The following is a 14,344-nucleotide window of genomic DNA, read 5'->3' on the forward strand; positions in this document are numbered from 1 at the left end:
GATACGTTTGCACGAAGCATGCCAAGTGCTTTGACATTCTCTTTAATAAAAGCTTTTACATTATGAAGAATTCATCACAAACAAACCTTTACATTCACATTCTGGTTGTGCAGAGAAGTTACATATGATTGCCAAGCTAGCAGGAGTGAATAAATAGAGTCGGCACCATGCACAAGTCTCACCAAGAGGTTAGTTTTACACAAAACTGTCATGTGCGAGTTTCCACTTTCTGTCTGATTTTGTTATATATGCAGTGTATGCCTTTTATTACCATCAAATTCACATTTGTCTCTCCATATATATGCTTTTAAATTCCAATCTACAACTGTTTGCTAACAATGACTTAATTTTATTTTTATTTTTTATTTTTTGGGGGGAGGGGTCTGGGCGGGGGGGGGTGCGGTGTTGGGTAGCAGGGCTTAGGGTTGGTACAAGAGAGCAATCTATAAATGTAGATGTATGGTGACAATCATCGATTCCATTTTGGACAAACTACTCAGTGTTTTAAAAGCTGTCTGTTGCGCTTTGCATGGTTGCCATGGATATCCAAATTCATTTTTTAATGGCAGCTAATCAATGCTGGAATAATCTCTTTTGTTTACTTTTTTCAGTGATTACATATTTTTCATCTTTGAGTTTTAAATTTAATATTTTTCTTCATTTATCCAGGTAAAGTCCTCGACAGCGATGGCAAATTTCCATCAACTGAACTGTATCATTTGCATGTTGCTGCCACCAAGTGGCCATTCCTTTCACTGTATTATGCATTTTAATGCATAACCTTTAGATAAGTCAGCAGTCCTGTATATGTTTCCGTGGTGTTCTCTGTTTGACGGTTTTATATCTGAAAATATTAAATCGTCTTCAAAAAGGTTAATTCTTGGATGTTTCAAAGGGTCCACATGTGCGACAGGTACTGCATGGCAAACAGGTCTTTAATCCGCACGGAACATCATTATGCACTAGCATCAGCCAGACAGCTGAAACATGTATCACTGGACTCATACAGATACACGCACACACACACACACACGTAAGCTGTAAGCTCTCTTTTAATGTGCTCTGAAATCCTTATAAAGTAAAATGCATCAATGCTTCAGTGGAACTTTTCTGGAAGAGTGTAATTACATGTTACTCACTGCCACCCATACAAACTGGTTAGCGCAATAAGCATGTGTCTGATGAATTGCATCTGCTCTAATTGCAGTCATGGTTAAGATTCAGAATGCTATTTAGTCTATTTCCAGCAGTGTTTGCCTGGAAATACATCCATAGTGTGTGGTGTTTGCATCCTGTTCCTAGTTTCATAAGTATTTCCTTTTGGTTCTCTGGTGTCCTCCCACAGTCTAAAACCTCACCAAGTAGTTTCTTCGGCTTCTTTAAACTCAGAGTAGACCAAACAATCCCTTGCACTCCCTAATTGCCCACATTGTAACGGCAAACTGTCCTCAGTTGCCCTAGCTGGCGAAAGCAAAAATAAAGCACAAAAAAAGAAGTAAAGCAAAACAAAATGTGTACAAAAAAAATCAATCCCAATAGCAAAACAAATTTTGTAGAGAGAGAGAGAGAGAGAGAGAGAGTCACACTGGCCTGCGGTATGGAAAAGAGGAGCCAGTGGCTTGCCGACAGGTAATGGCAACACTGGAATACACGTGTCTTAACCACAGTGCTCCAAGCGCTGGGGTGGAACAGCTGTGACTCATCAGGCATACTTTCTCATTTTGGGGACAAACAAGTTATAGCAGCCCCCACCACACCATCAAGCACCTTCAAGCACCTACAACAGTATGGAAGTGAAATGACTGAGTTCTTTTTGTGGAGTGTGTTGTTTTCACTATGACATACTGCATGCAATTAGAATTTTACCTGCTTCCTTCAGAGATGCTTGGATAAATGTGTTCTATTCGGCCCATGGAACACATGGCAGAGATGAGCTGTAGCCTGTAATCTCTCTCTCTCTCTCTCTCTCTCTCTCTCTCTCTCTCTCTCTCTCTCTCTCTCTCTCTCTCTCTCGCTCCGAGTGCCCATGTGCATCAGCTCGATATTTGCGTTAGCCGTCCCGCCATCAGGCTCAATCCGGCGCAACCGACGGGCTATCGGGTTGCATTAGCACTCTCCGGTCCATTACAGGAGGCCTCTTTATGTTCTACTAAAAGCACATCATGTTGAGACACATCGGGTGAACCCTTCCATAAAACAGTGCGTAAGGGATGCGACACGGGGAGGTAAAATATTAATAAGCTGTTGCAGGCTCGTTAATGGGTACGTGTTGGGAAAAGGCCGGACCCCTTTCCATTAAATCTGCCATGGGACCGGTCATCTTGTGGTTGTGGTATTGTGAAAACTCAAAAGTGATTGAGGTCATCTTTCTAGCAAAGTGAAAAGGACTTGAACGAAGTACAAAGACCGTTTGGAGAAAAGTGTTCAGAACTGTTGATTCTTTGTGGACACACTTTAGTGAGCCAATCAAACCAATACATTTTTTCTGTTGCTTTACAATTTTTATTTTGTAAATAACAATAAGAGTGAAGGGAATCTCTGGGAATTGTTGTTTTATTGTTGAAAGAAAACAAGAATTATGTCATTTTCTGAAAAGGTAAAAAAAAAGTGAAAACAGGAATAAAATTTCTGGGATTAATTCAGCAAAAAACTGTAAAACACTAACAGAATGGTATATATGTATACGGCTCAAAATTAATGTTTTACCATTAAAACCACCTAACAAATTCACACATATAACTTTAAGGTTTAAAAAAGTTACACGGAGAAATCTCACATGGTCAGGTTTGCTTAAATGCAAATTAGAAATTGTTTTTTATAATCTGCATCAATTTGTACAATAAATAATTGTGGCTCATAAATGTGTGCAAATGTTAAAGCACAGAAAACTTTTTTGTCAAATCTCAAATCTAAGAGCTTTGCAACCTAAAAATAAAGTTTCAGTCAATTATTAAATTTTTTAAGTTGAACCCCAATGTTTTTATGCTTTTCCTTCAACACAAAAAATATTTCTCTGAAAGCTTGCTATTTTTATTTGCCATAATGGAAAAAAAAAAAAAAAACATCTTGTAACCTATTCATGTGTTATTACATTACACAAACAGTATTGGAGTCCATCAGAGCATATAAATGTATAAAATGTATTTCTTTACTCACATAAGTCACATGATTCAAAACAAACCATGCAATGGGCACGACAACTGAAATGATGAAAAATATATGTATCTGGATACTTTTTGGGAAATGTCAGAAATGGAATTCCATTAAAAAGAGCTTTTTGATGTTTTTTAAAGCATTTTCAAGGCACTAGTATTTTCTTTCAGATAAAATCTTTCTTTGTAAAAGCAGTACAGAAAAAATGCAGGATAAAGCATAAGTGCTTCAGTTCAGTATTGACATGAAAAGTTTATTTCACTTCAATCCATTTCTGTAAACAGAATTTTAACAATATGCTTTCTCTCTGTCTCTCTCTCTCTCTCTCTCTCACACACACACACACAACACCCTGTTCACGCCAAAATACTGTATCTTCATTTACGGAAGCAGTATTTTTATGTTTCTTGTGTGTCAATAATGGCTTCAGTCAATGCAAAAAATAATAATACGTTTTCATCTCATGCATATTGCTTACTTACATCTGTGCCTCCAAATATGTATATTTCATATATTTATATTTAGATTTATCATTTTAACAATTTTTGACAGTAACTTGTTGTTTTCTCTTGTTTCAGACTGCAGGGAGACAGAATTCATTTTTCCGCCAAGACAAATGGTGAAACGGCTAGCTATTAAAAAAAAAAAAAAAAGAATATATATATATATATATATATATATATATATATATATATATATATATATATTATTTACGGTGTTACAATTGCTCCCACTCAGTCTAAATCCAAACCACAGGTGCAGATGTTTGTTCCAGAAACTGTAAGAGATAGTGGGCTAAAAAAAAAAAAACATCTCACACTGAATGAAATGATGTTGTCTGAGCTGAAACGGACAACACGTTTCCTCAGGGAGAAGTTAATTATACGGCACTTCCCAGCAGGAATGAACAAGCGCTGTGGAAACAGAACAGGCCACAGGCAAAATGTTGCCACAGCCGCTCTCATTCAACAAAATGTGCACATTGCATTAAAATGTGAATATATGATAGCAAATGCTTGCAATTTTGTAACACTTTTTGAAGCTCCAAAGTCATGTTCTGGTGTATGTTCTGGTGTGCTTTTGTTCCTCAGCTATGATGGATGGAAAGTCACAATCAGCACATTCAAAGCATTGAAGTCCTTTCTCTTTGTGAGTCTCTCTGTGAATTTAGAGGTGGGCATGTGTGTGTGTGTGTGTGTGCTGGGGTGGGGTTGCCTAAATCCACCTCCCCTCATCATTGGGTGCATTTATTCAGCATTTAATCAAGACCATAACAGAGCAGGTGTCAACAGGTCAGTATATTCTGAAAAGTCAGGGATGGATTTTGGTGGACAATTAATAAGCACAACCACGGGGTAGGGGATCAGTTTTTATAAAATCAATCAATCAATCAATCAATAAATAAATAAATAAATAAATAAAATTTGTTTGTCTTTTCCAAAACGTCTAGTTTGGAGTTTGGACAATGGAGCCATTCCATTCAGAAGCAGTCGCCTCACTAGAGTACAAAGGGCCTGCTGTCAGATTAATAATTTATGAATAATTCATAATATATAAAGCATATGAGAGTTTTGTTCAAGTAGAGTACATCTGGTTTTGTACAGACATAAATAGTGCTTTGAAGCTAACTTTGAACAAGGAGACAAAAGCACTTGTAGCACCTTTCTACTTACTTCACAAAACAAATAAAGTTTTATTGCGGAAGCTTCACATTAAAAAAAGAAATTTAATGTGTGTGAGCTATATATTTCAAAACAAGGCAATATCGCCACCTAGTATACAGTAATTTGAATTTCAAGCCAATAATTAGACACTAATCTTTCCTCCTTTATCCCCAATGGACAGTGGGCTCAAGCCTCAGGATGAAGGTCACAAGATAAAATCAATAAAATAGATTTTTTTTTCTTCTCTGGGCCAACATTCACACTTCGGAAGCTTATACACCACTTATAATGACCTTATCGACAGTATGAAAGGACTGTTGTTTTATCCTATAATTTTACTTCTGATTTAGCTAACTATAGATCACGGTTGCGACATCCAAGAAAGCCTTTATGCAGTGGTCTCTGTTGTTTCATCGAATGGGATGGTTTTATAAATTTAACCTTAAATGTCTCAATGAAATATGCAGCCATATAAATTTGCTGTATATATAAAAATGTTATCCATGTTAGTCACTGTGGATAAAAGCATCTGTAATGCTGAAATGTAATGCATTTTCAATGGTCAACAGTGGGTTTGTATGGCTGTGTAGGAGAGATACTAGTCTAACCCTGACCCCTTTATTAAAAAAAAAAAAAAAAAGTTTTTAGTTTCCTCTGGGGGGCAGTACACACGTTTGATTGGCATCTTGGTCATGATCTCCTGCCTCCCCCTCTTTGCATGTGTTATATGCATCTGATAATGCTGCACAGGTGCTGCAAAGATCTTGTATTTGTCAATGTCAAAATGCTACAGAGAGAACTTTGTGAGGAAATGGCATACTCAAGTACTAAGCTGACAGCAGCTGCTGTGGAGTCTGCAGCTGGTTTAGTATGTGGCGACGCTCAGGGTTGATACATCAATCTAGAACAGCGGTTCCAAAAATGTGGTTCAGGAGTCGCTGATGATTTAATGATGTTTCCAGTGCATTACGCTTTTGCAATTCAATTATTTTTCATATATAATGCACTTTCCAAGCACTTTCACGCAATATGCTTTGAACACATTTAAATTCTATTTATATAAAAATGTATTGATTTACATTTCAATTAGTGGTGGAACGGATTCACAGATTATATGTGTTGGGCTTACTTGGATTGTGGGCTCAGATTTTGGAATCACTGAGCAAAAGGACCTTCAGTTGGCGTAGTGAGGACCTCCACACTCAGACAGGGTCCATTCTAGTGTTGGGGTTCCTCTGAGACAACACATAATTGGTCACATAGTGTGAGAAGGGCATTCTATGGTCATATGTTTGTAATTCAAGTTCACCGAGTGGGTGTTTCTCAACACACCAAATATGTTGTCAGTTGAATTTTCTCTGAGAGCCACAGGATGGGGCTATTGCATTGCTTTTCCAGCCCCCTGGCTGCTTACGACAATGTGTGTTTGCTACAGATCATTTACGGATGCTCTCTATCCAGAGTGACTCGTACAGCTTGTCTGCTTTTACATAAAATGTATTTGTACAGCTGGATATTGTTTTCCTGAAGTAATTAAGCTAACACAACAGTTATTGTAGTGCCTCATCTGGGAATCAAACCGATAACCTTAGAGTTTGGAAACCCAGTTCTGCATGTAAATCTAGTATTATTATTATTATTATTATTATTATTATTATTATTATTATTATTATTATTAGTTGCAGTAGTAGTGTAGAACAGTAGTAGTAGTACCGATTGGTACCATGTGATATTTCAGTTTGTAAAAGCTTTCAACACACTAGTTACTAGCACAGTATTGAAAGCTATGGCTGCAATAATGGACTGAGAAATGAGATTTAAAAATTTAAGACCAGGAAATGAGGTCCACAAACAGGTTATTGAGAATGGCATACATTTACAACGAATTTTAAAATTAAATGCAAATCATCCGTCCTGCAGTGTACTGCAATGTGAATAAATTAACTATTGCATATAATTAGTTTGAATTCTTCAGTGCCTGATGTGATGTTCAGTGTGCTTACATGCTGTGTAGTGAAGCTGTGTGGACTCAGATAGTACCTAGTTATTCATCAGCAGCATCCATCCGCATGACTGAATGAATTTATGAATGGGGTACGAGAGGTTATTTTCTAATTTAGCATAATGATTCACCCGTGATGACTGTTGAACATAAATAAAAAGCAGGCTGTTATGCCTGAGATTCGTATGTTCTTGAAACATTATGAAAAATTATCATGTAATTTATGGTATCTGACGCAAACCAAGAGATAACGCACAGAGGTTCAGTTAAATAATTTAAAGGTACAGTACATTACAAGCATTTAGCAGATGCTCTTATCCAGATTTCTTTTTATATAGCATTTATATTGTATCCATTTATACTGGAGCAATGCAGGCGAAGTACCTTGCTCAATGGTACAACAGCCGTGTCCTACCCAGGAATCAAACCTGCGACCTTCATGTTACAAGACCAGCTCCTTACCCATTATACTACACTGCCACCCAATTATGTCAGACAATATACTTCACTGTGATTGCCTGAGAGGGGATATTTTGCTTTTCTTACTTCTTTGTTGTCTCTACTGCCTGGCAGTGGCTTTAACAGATCAGCCCTTGACACTTGTAGGTGAGTGGAGGAAAGGCAGTAACTTGTCTCCTTACTTATCCTTGCACATAAAAGGAGGGAGAGAAAGTGGGCACTAGATCTTGCAGGAAAACATTCTTGCACACTCGATAAGAGAAGTTCAACATGGAGCCCAGTTTCTGTTTAATACAATTTCATTTAATTGTGAAAATGGGGGGTGGGGGGCAGGTTCAGGATACAATTAATACAATTCTTCTTCTTCTTCCCCCTCCTCCTCAGACAAATACAAGATAAATTGAGTTCAGTCTGCCGCTACCATACAGATGAGCTTTTGAAGCACTAGTGTGAACAGCCTCCATGGTGAGAGAATGAAATAAAAAGCCCTTGCCTCCAGTACACTCACTAACTCTCAGCTCCATCAGCTTGTGACATGGACACAAATGCAAATACAGAGCCCCACCTCTGGCTATAACATGGCCTCCTTCAGACAATAAACGTGCCTGCAGTCCGCGGCAGTGCTGGCCGTGTGCGATGTCATAATTGGGCAGGTGCATAATTCATCATAGTGCCAACTACGACGCAAGCAGGGTCTACTCTACCCTCGTCACATAGGCTTATGTACTGTAACAGCAGTGGATGACATTCAGCTCTCTTGCTGCACAGCTCAACTTGTGGGTTACAAAGTGAAAAGGTGCAACAGCTGGTTGTGTGTACTGTATGTTGGAGGAGGCAATGGTCTGCACCCTTGCAACTAAACAGAGGATGGTGAAGCTACAAGACATGTGATCGATACTTGCTAGTGAGCATTCCTAATTAGGAAAGAAAAGACATTTTGAGATAGTAACACTGATTGTTTAGCCTCAACAGATCACCAGCTCCTGTACTTCTGGTAACAGGTGTTGGTCATACCCCTTGTGTGAATTTTGAGATCTGCAATTTGGAATGTTTCAGCTCTGAGGGTAGGGAGACACTCTATGTAAGGATCGTGAACCTGAGTATCTGGTGGAGCTAGAGAATCTGCGATAATAAGCTGGTGAAAAGGTTGCTTCCTGTCATTTTTATCCGTCTGCAGAAAAGATGTGCCCTCTCTCCCCCATACCTGTCAACCTGAAAGACGAAAAAAAAAACGAAAAAAAAAAACTGAGCAGCCTTCAGCCATGTAACAAATGCCTGGGCCAAACACCCAATTCTTGAGATGCGCACTAAATTCCTCCTTCACCCGAAGGGAAAGTCCTGGACAGTCTGCACAAAGCAGAAAACTCCCCACGGACGGCGCAGCGTATCTGGAACAGCGGCTGAAACGAACCCGGCGGTGCGTGGTGAGATAAGCCTGCCGCTGCTCACAAACATGTGAGGGAGACGTCAGCTCGCGTCTCCCAAGGGGAGGGGTGCCCGCGGAGGGGTGCCCGCAGAGGGGTGCCCGCGGAGTCCGGGGGCAGTGTTGACATGTGCTGTCATCACTGACCACTGGACACACATTTCCAGGATTGCAGATCAGACAATCACCACAACAGTTACCTGAACAACTAAAAGATAACTTGTGTCATGTAAGACTCATAAATTATGCTAATTATTATTATTATTATTATCATCATCATCATCATCATCTATCATCATCTATCATCCATTATCTATTCCTGTTTGTTCCTGGTCAGGGTTGCAGGGGGTGCAGCTTACTCCTTCTGCAGTGTATACTACATAAATTACATATATTAATCTTTTTTTTTTGTTGATCAATTATTCAAGGAAAACTATTTATAAGTACTCATCATGTATGCCACCACAGGACGCATCAAAAGAGGAAGCTAATTATTCACCTAATCATGATTATAAGTGAAGCGTATAACTTTGTGCATTATAATGCAGATTTAGCATGAGGCTTTTGGCAGAAATATTACTTGGAAAATGTAGGAGATAAAAAGCACATTTAGAGGACATTGTCAAAGTTTCAGCTTTTCACCACGTGGTTAAATTAAGCTTGAGCCGTGTCCTTCACTGCAACTGCTATAATTGATGCTTTTGATGTATTAGCAGTTAGCCTTCCCCCACCCCCCCCCCCCCCCACCCTCCAGGTTTTTTTAAAAAAATGTTTGTAATTGAAGACCAAAAAATCATATTTCAATGCAATCTACATGTGAATCTATTTAGAAAATGAAAAAAAAAAAATTTGGATATTGAATTTGTCAAAGTGATAATGTTTGAGGAATTTTAACTGTTCACTGTACAAACATTTTTTTTTTTTCATCAACCCACTAGTATCTACTTCTTAATGTTTAAAAACTGGCTAGAATGGAAAATACATATGCATACAGCACATGTGTCGGAGTACTCTGAAGAAGTCTGTGGAAATTCCCAGAAAATAATACTGTTCTATTGAAATCAGGTTCAGCAGCTTGCACAGTCCCTTTGCCTCATCAGTACATCTGTGGTAAATACAAATTTGTCATTACATTAGCTGAAACAACAGCACACCATTACACCTTGCACATATCCAGTTGTAACATACTTGCGTAAACAATGAGAAATCACCAGCATGCTGATTAGTTTACTGTTTATTTTAGCTGGTAATTGGGCATGCATTATCACTTGCGTTAGAAATAGGCGACTTTCATCTACAGGAGATCCTCCATGCTACCAATCTCAAAGTTTAAGACCAACCAATCAATCAAACACTACGCATACCTATATCATAAGCATATTTTGAAGGTCACGAAATCAGGTCACATTTTAGAATTCCAAATGGCCCATATTGCCAGACAGTTGGAATCTGCCCAGGTTCTATATTTGTGTTAGCTGGAGTACAGATTTAAAAAATCAGATGAGCTGCAGTTCCAAATGGCTTCACCGTGTGAATTGAAAATGAGTGACTGGCAGGCAGCAGGACGATTTCATCGGAGAAGTAATTTTCAAAGGAAAACTGGCTACCACGCCAGCCGCATATAGAATACATTTTCGGAGATATTGCTAGCAGCGAAAACGAAGTTATAGCCCATGGCCTTCCGTGACGCATACGCGCTAGCACGTGCTGACGGAGGAACTCCGGCTGAGCTGCATTGCACATGGTGCTCACGGCAGTCTGGAGTTCCCCAGCGAGCTCTCTCTTTGCCCCAGCGGGCAGGACTTAAGCCATGTACCTGCCTGCGTCTGTTTCCCTCTTCAAACAGCTTCAGGATGTGAGTGAACATTGCGTCTCCCCTTTTATGAGTTAACTCTGATGGACTCTTACTTTGAATCTCCAGCACAACCAACAACAAAAAGCATAATCCTCAATTGTCCAGAGATACAAAATATATGTCCGTGTTTTATTTTATTATTTATATAAATTAAATATAAATAAAATAAATGAGAGAGTTTGATGTTATGCTGTGGTATTGCACAGTGAAATATTCAGCATAAAATATGCTCTTACAGAGTACATAGTGTCCTTATTGGACTCAATTTTACTCTGTTAGAGTTGAATTAACACTGGACATGGTGCTGTGTATGTACAGGACGCTTCATGTTTCAGCCAGTAGATGTCAACCTAAACTTCCACAGAAGTTGAATCATTACCTACAGTCTTAACTACCAAAGAGCAGCCAAAGACAAAATGTCAAACCACTCAGTCTGACTGAACCAGTGGGAAAAAAAAAAAATTGAACCATCGAACAGTCTTGCCATCGACATGTCTTACATCATATCAGTTCCTCCTGTTCTGAGACCTACGTACATTCCTAGCATTCTAGCATCTACATAGCTAGTTCTACTGCTGTTATTATAGTTAATAACCTTTTTAGACAGCAATTTTGAATGTGTGTCTATAGAAAAAATTATTATTGACATGGCACTCTGTATGTGATTCATGCGTTTTCAGGTACTTTTCTGTAGGAGAAGCTGTAGGAGACTTTTTGCCCATAAATTTCTATTGTTGTTCAAAACCCAGTTTAGATCAAAAAAGCAAACACTTCTGCCTAACATATTAGGAGCTACAGAGATCTCATCCCAATTCACACTGAAAACACCTTTGTCTTTTGGGTCATTTTGAACAGGCAAGCACCTTAAATGTCATTGTGCTCTTCTTGAATCAGACTATGAACTTTGCCTCTCAATCTGACTCTAACAGCTTGTATGTGGCGAGACAAAACTATATTCCCTCTCTGGTTCTCCTGGCTGTGAAGGTATTTTTATTTATTGATCTATTTGTTTGAATAGTTATCATTGCATGAATAAAGAGGGAAGTCAAATCAAACCCTGTGGAATATGTTTATATAAGACAAGCAAGGCACTGGAATTTGTCTGTCTCAGAGTGAGAGTGGATGTGAGTGTATGCGACAGGGATTACCCTAAGTAAATGCATGAATGTGTGTGTGTATGTGTGTGTGTGTGTGCATGTGCATAGGCGTAGACTTCGGGGGGAATGCACGTGCATTTGTCCCCCCCAGTGAAAACGTGAAAGAAGCAGAGTACTTTTAAATTGATGCAGAAAAGGAACAAATTGGTGCATAAAAATTCACCAGAATGCAGGAAATGATTGTGTTTGATGCTCAAAATTTCCGAGGGGGAGGACCCCCAGACCCCCCGCTTAATGTGTCCCCGCCCCAATGTTCAAACGAAACCTACTCAACTGTGCATGTGTGTGTGTGTGTTTGTGTGCAGTTGGTGCTCCAGCCTGTGTTATGGTAAGCGTAATAAGTACAGGTACGTGAGTGCATGGTCAGTGCAAGGCAATGTGTGTGTGTGGCTTTGTGCGTGCGAGCATGTGTTCGGCGAGTGAGAGTGCATGTGCTCAGTGAGAGTGCATGTGCTCAGTGAGTGTGCATGTGCTCAGTGAGAGTGCATGTGCTCAGTGAGAGTGCATGTGCTCAGTGAGAGTGCATGTGCTCAGTGAGTGCGCGGTCGCCGGGAGCTTGAGCGTGCGTCTCTGTGAAAACGCCAGCGCGTGGAATCAGCTCCTCAGCCAGTCGTGTTTCCGCCAGCCCAGTGAGAGTGTGGATTATCAGGACGCCGGTGCCATGTCTCCTCTCTCCATCCTGACACACTTCACTGCCCTCATTGCAGTCGCAGGTAAGTCTCTTATTGCATCCCATAATAACCAACAAAAATGTATTACAGGGTAGTAGTAGCTTGGGGAGATGAACAGAGTAAGGAAGAGATGCAGAACTATTTGGAGTGAGATTAGGATTCCTTTTCTTACTGTAATACAGGCGGGGAAAGGTGGAATGAGAATGTATATGGGGCATTGCTGGTCACAGTGATGCTGGTCGCAGTGACATGGTGCTGTGGACTGAAATAGCCAGAGCTTTGAGGAAGATGAAATTCAATATTTTGATGATTAGCTCTGTGGGGGGTTTGTTTTATGAGTGTTTCAGTTTTCCCTAGAGCTCTGTTATCTGTCAAACCATGAAGATAGAAGATAATAATAATAATAATAATAATAATAATAATAATAATAGGGGAGTCAAAACACATTAACTTTCATCAGATCAGGTAAAAAATAATTGCATATGAGCAAATGCATCAGAACAGCTCACCTGTTACAAAGGAAGGGAAGAGATTATTGAGTGATTAATGAATAAATTACTCTTTGAGTCATGGTTAATTAAGGTGAGAGGCTACCATCTGTGCTTGACAGGGGGAACGAACACAAACCTAAAAATAAAATGACAACAAAATAAATACTTTTTAATGGCCACGTTCTCTAATGGAAGCTGCCAAGCAGACATGTAACTTGTTGACAACCATCATGCTTTCTGTTTTGTTTTCTTTTTTTAATAGTAAGCACAGTATCTTGGTTGATTTAAAAAATGTGAGTAATTGACTGCTCATTGTATGACAGCTCACTCTGCCATCTGTTTTTTTATGTATGTATTTATTTTTGCAACCAGCCTGTAACTGACAATAAAGCCAAAGGGCATATGGAAACATAGAAAAGTTTTGCTTTGCTGTATATAATTTTTATGATACCATTTGTATCATTAACAAGTGTTCCAGAATTAATCAGTTATGTTTCAGGCAAGCGATTCATTTTGACTGCTGCAAATGTATGAATATGCCAAGTTACTGCGACAAATCAGGGAAATTGCCAAAAGCCACTGGGGATGCGGCAGATTAAAATAACTGCAGACTGAACAAGTGTGAATTTATTTTTTGCCTTTTTTATGAGAAACCAAAATACTAGAGCAAGCAATTCACTACATCTAGATCTCTTCATTTTGCCTGTCGTCTAGAGTGCGTGTATCCTGATGCCGTGCCTGGTCTTGAACAATCAAAAGTCTCTGTTTCCACAAAGTCCTGGCAACCTATCACATGCATTGCAAACAAAAAAAAATTGATTACTTCCTATTGTCACTGAATCTTCTGTGACTACTCCACACTGTCCTGTTCTGCTAACAGAACTCTTTAAAAGACACGTGAACTTGACAAAGATGGCTTTTTGTCATTCCTAGGGTGAGGCTGTGAAATGATAAACGATTGTGAGGGGAAGAGTGGTTCTGTGCATCTGTTTTAAATCATTTTTCTGTACAGAATAAAACTTGCACTGTGACGGGCTGACTTATATAATAGTTAGCTTACACGCTTGAAATACAAGTTATTCATTGTGTCTACATGTACTATTTTTGTATAATCCACTCACATGCATACACACACACACACACACACACATTCATAAACATTTCCTCATGCACATAAATAGTATTTTAAATATCCTTTATGTTGCGGCATATTGATTCTCATGTTATAACAAGGTATCTGAAAATAATAATGGTGATGACTGAATAACAGCTAATCACAACCCATTCACTTATATTGACTAGTAATCTTCAGGATTACTCTACCCAAATAATAGTTTACCTTAATTACTTAATCATGTACAGTAATGGCTAGGGGAGGTTTTGCCTCTGCCTCTAAAACACAGAGATACTCTAAAGAAACAAAAATCTCTTTGCTCTGTGATGTGGATACAATACCTGGTATCAGAACT

General features: G+C 39.0%; 1 protein-coding gene across 1 annotated transcript in view; it reads left to right on the forward strand.

Moving 5' to 3' along the window:
* Positions 1-12,232: 12,232 nt before the first annotated feature.
* Positions 12,233-14,344, forward strand: part of LOC135250248 (relaxin receptor 2-like) — a 32,654-nt gene continuing 30,542 nt past the window's right edge. Inside the window, exon 1 of the mRNA XM_064326346.1 lies at positions 12,233-12,426. Coding sequence (XP_064182416.1) covers positions 12,375-12,426 — 52 coding nt within the window. The 5' untranslated portion in view covers positions 12,233-12,374. The remainder of the gene's footprint in view (positions 12,427-14,344) is intronic.

The sequence above is a fragment of the Anguilla rostrata genome, chromosome 3, assembly GCF_018555375.3.
Source record: "Anguilla rostrata isolate EN2019 chromosome 3, ASM1855537v3, whole genome shotgun sequence".
NCBI classification, from domain to species: Eukaryota; Metazoa; Chordata; class Actinopteri; order Anguilliformes; family Anguillidae; genus Anguilla; species Anguilla rostrata.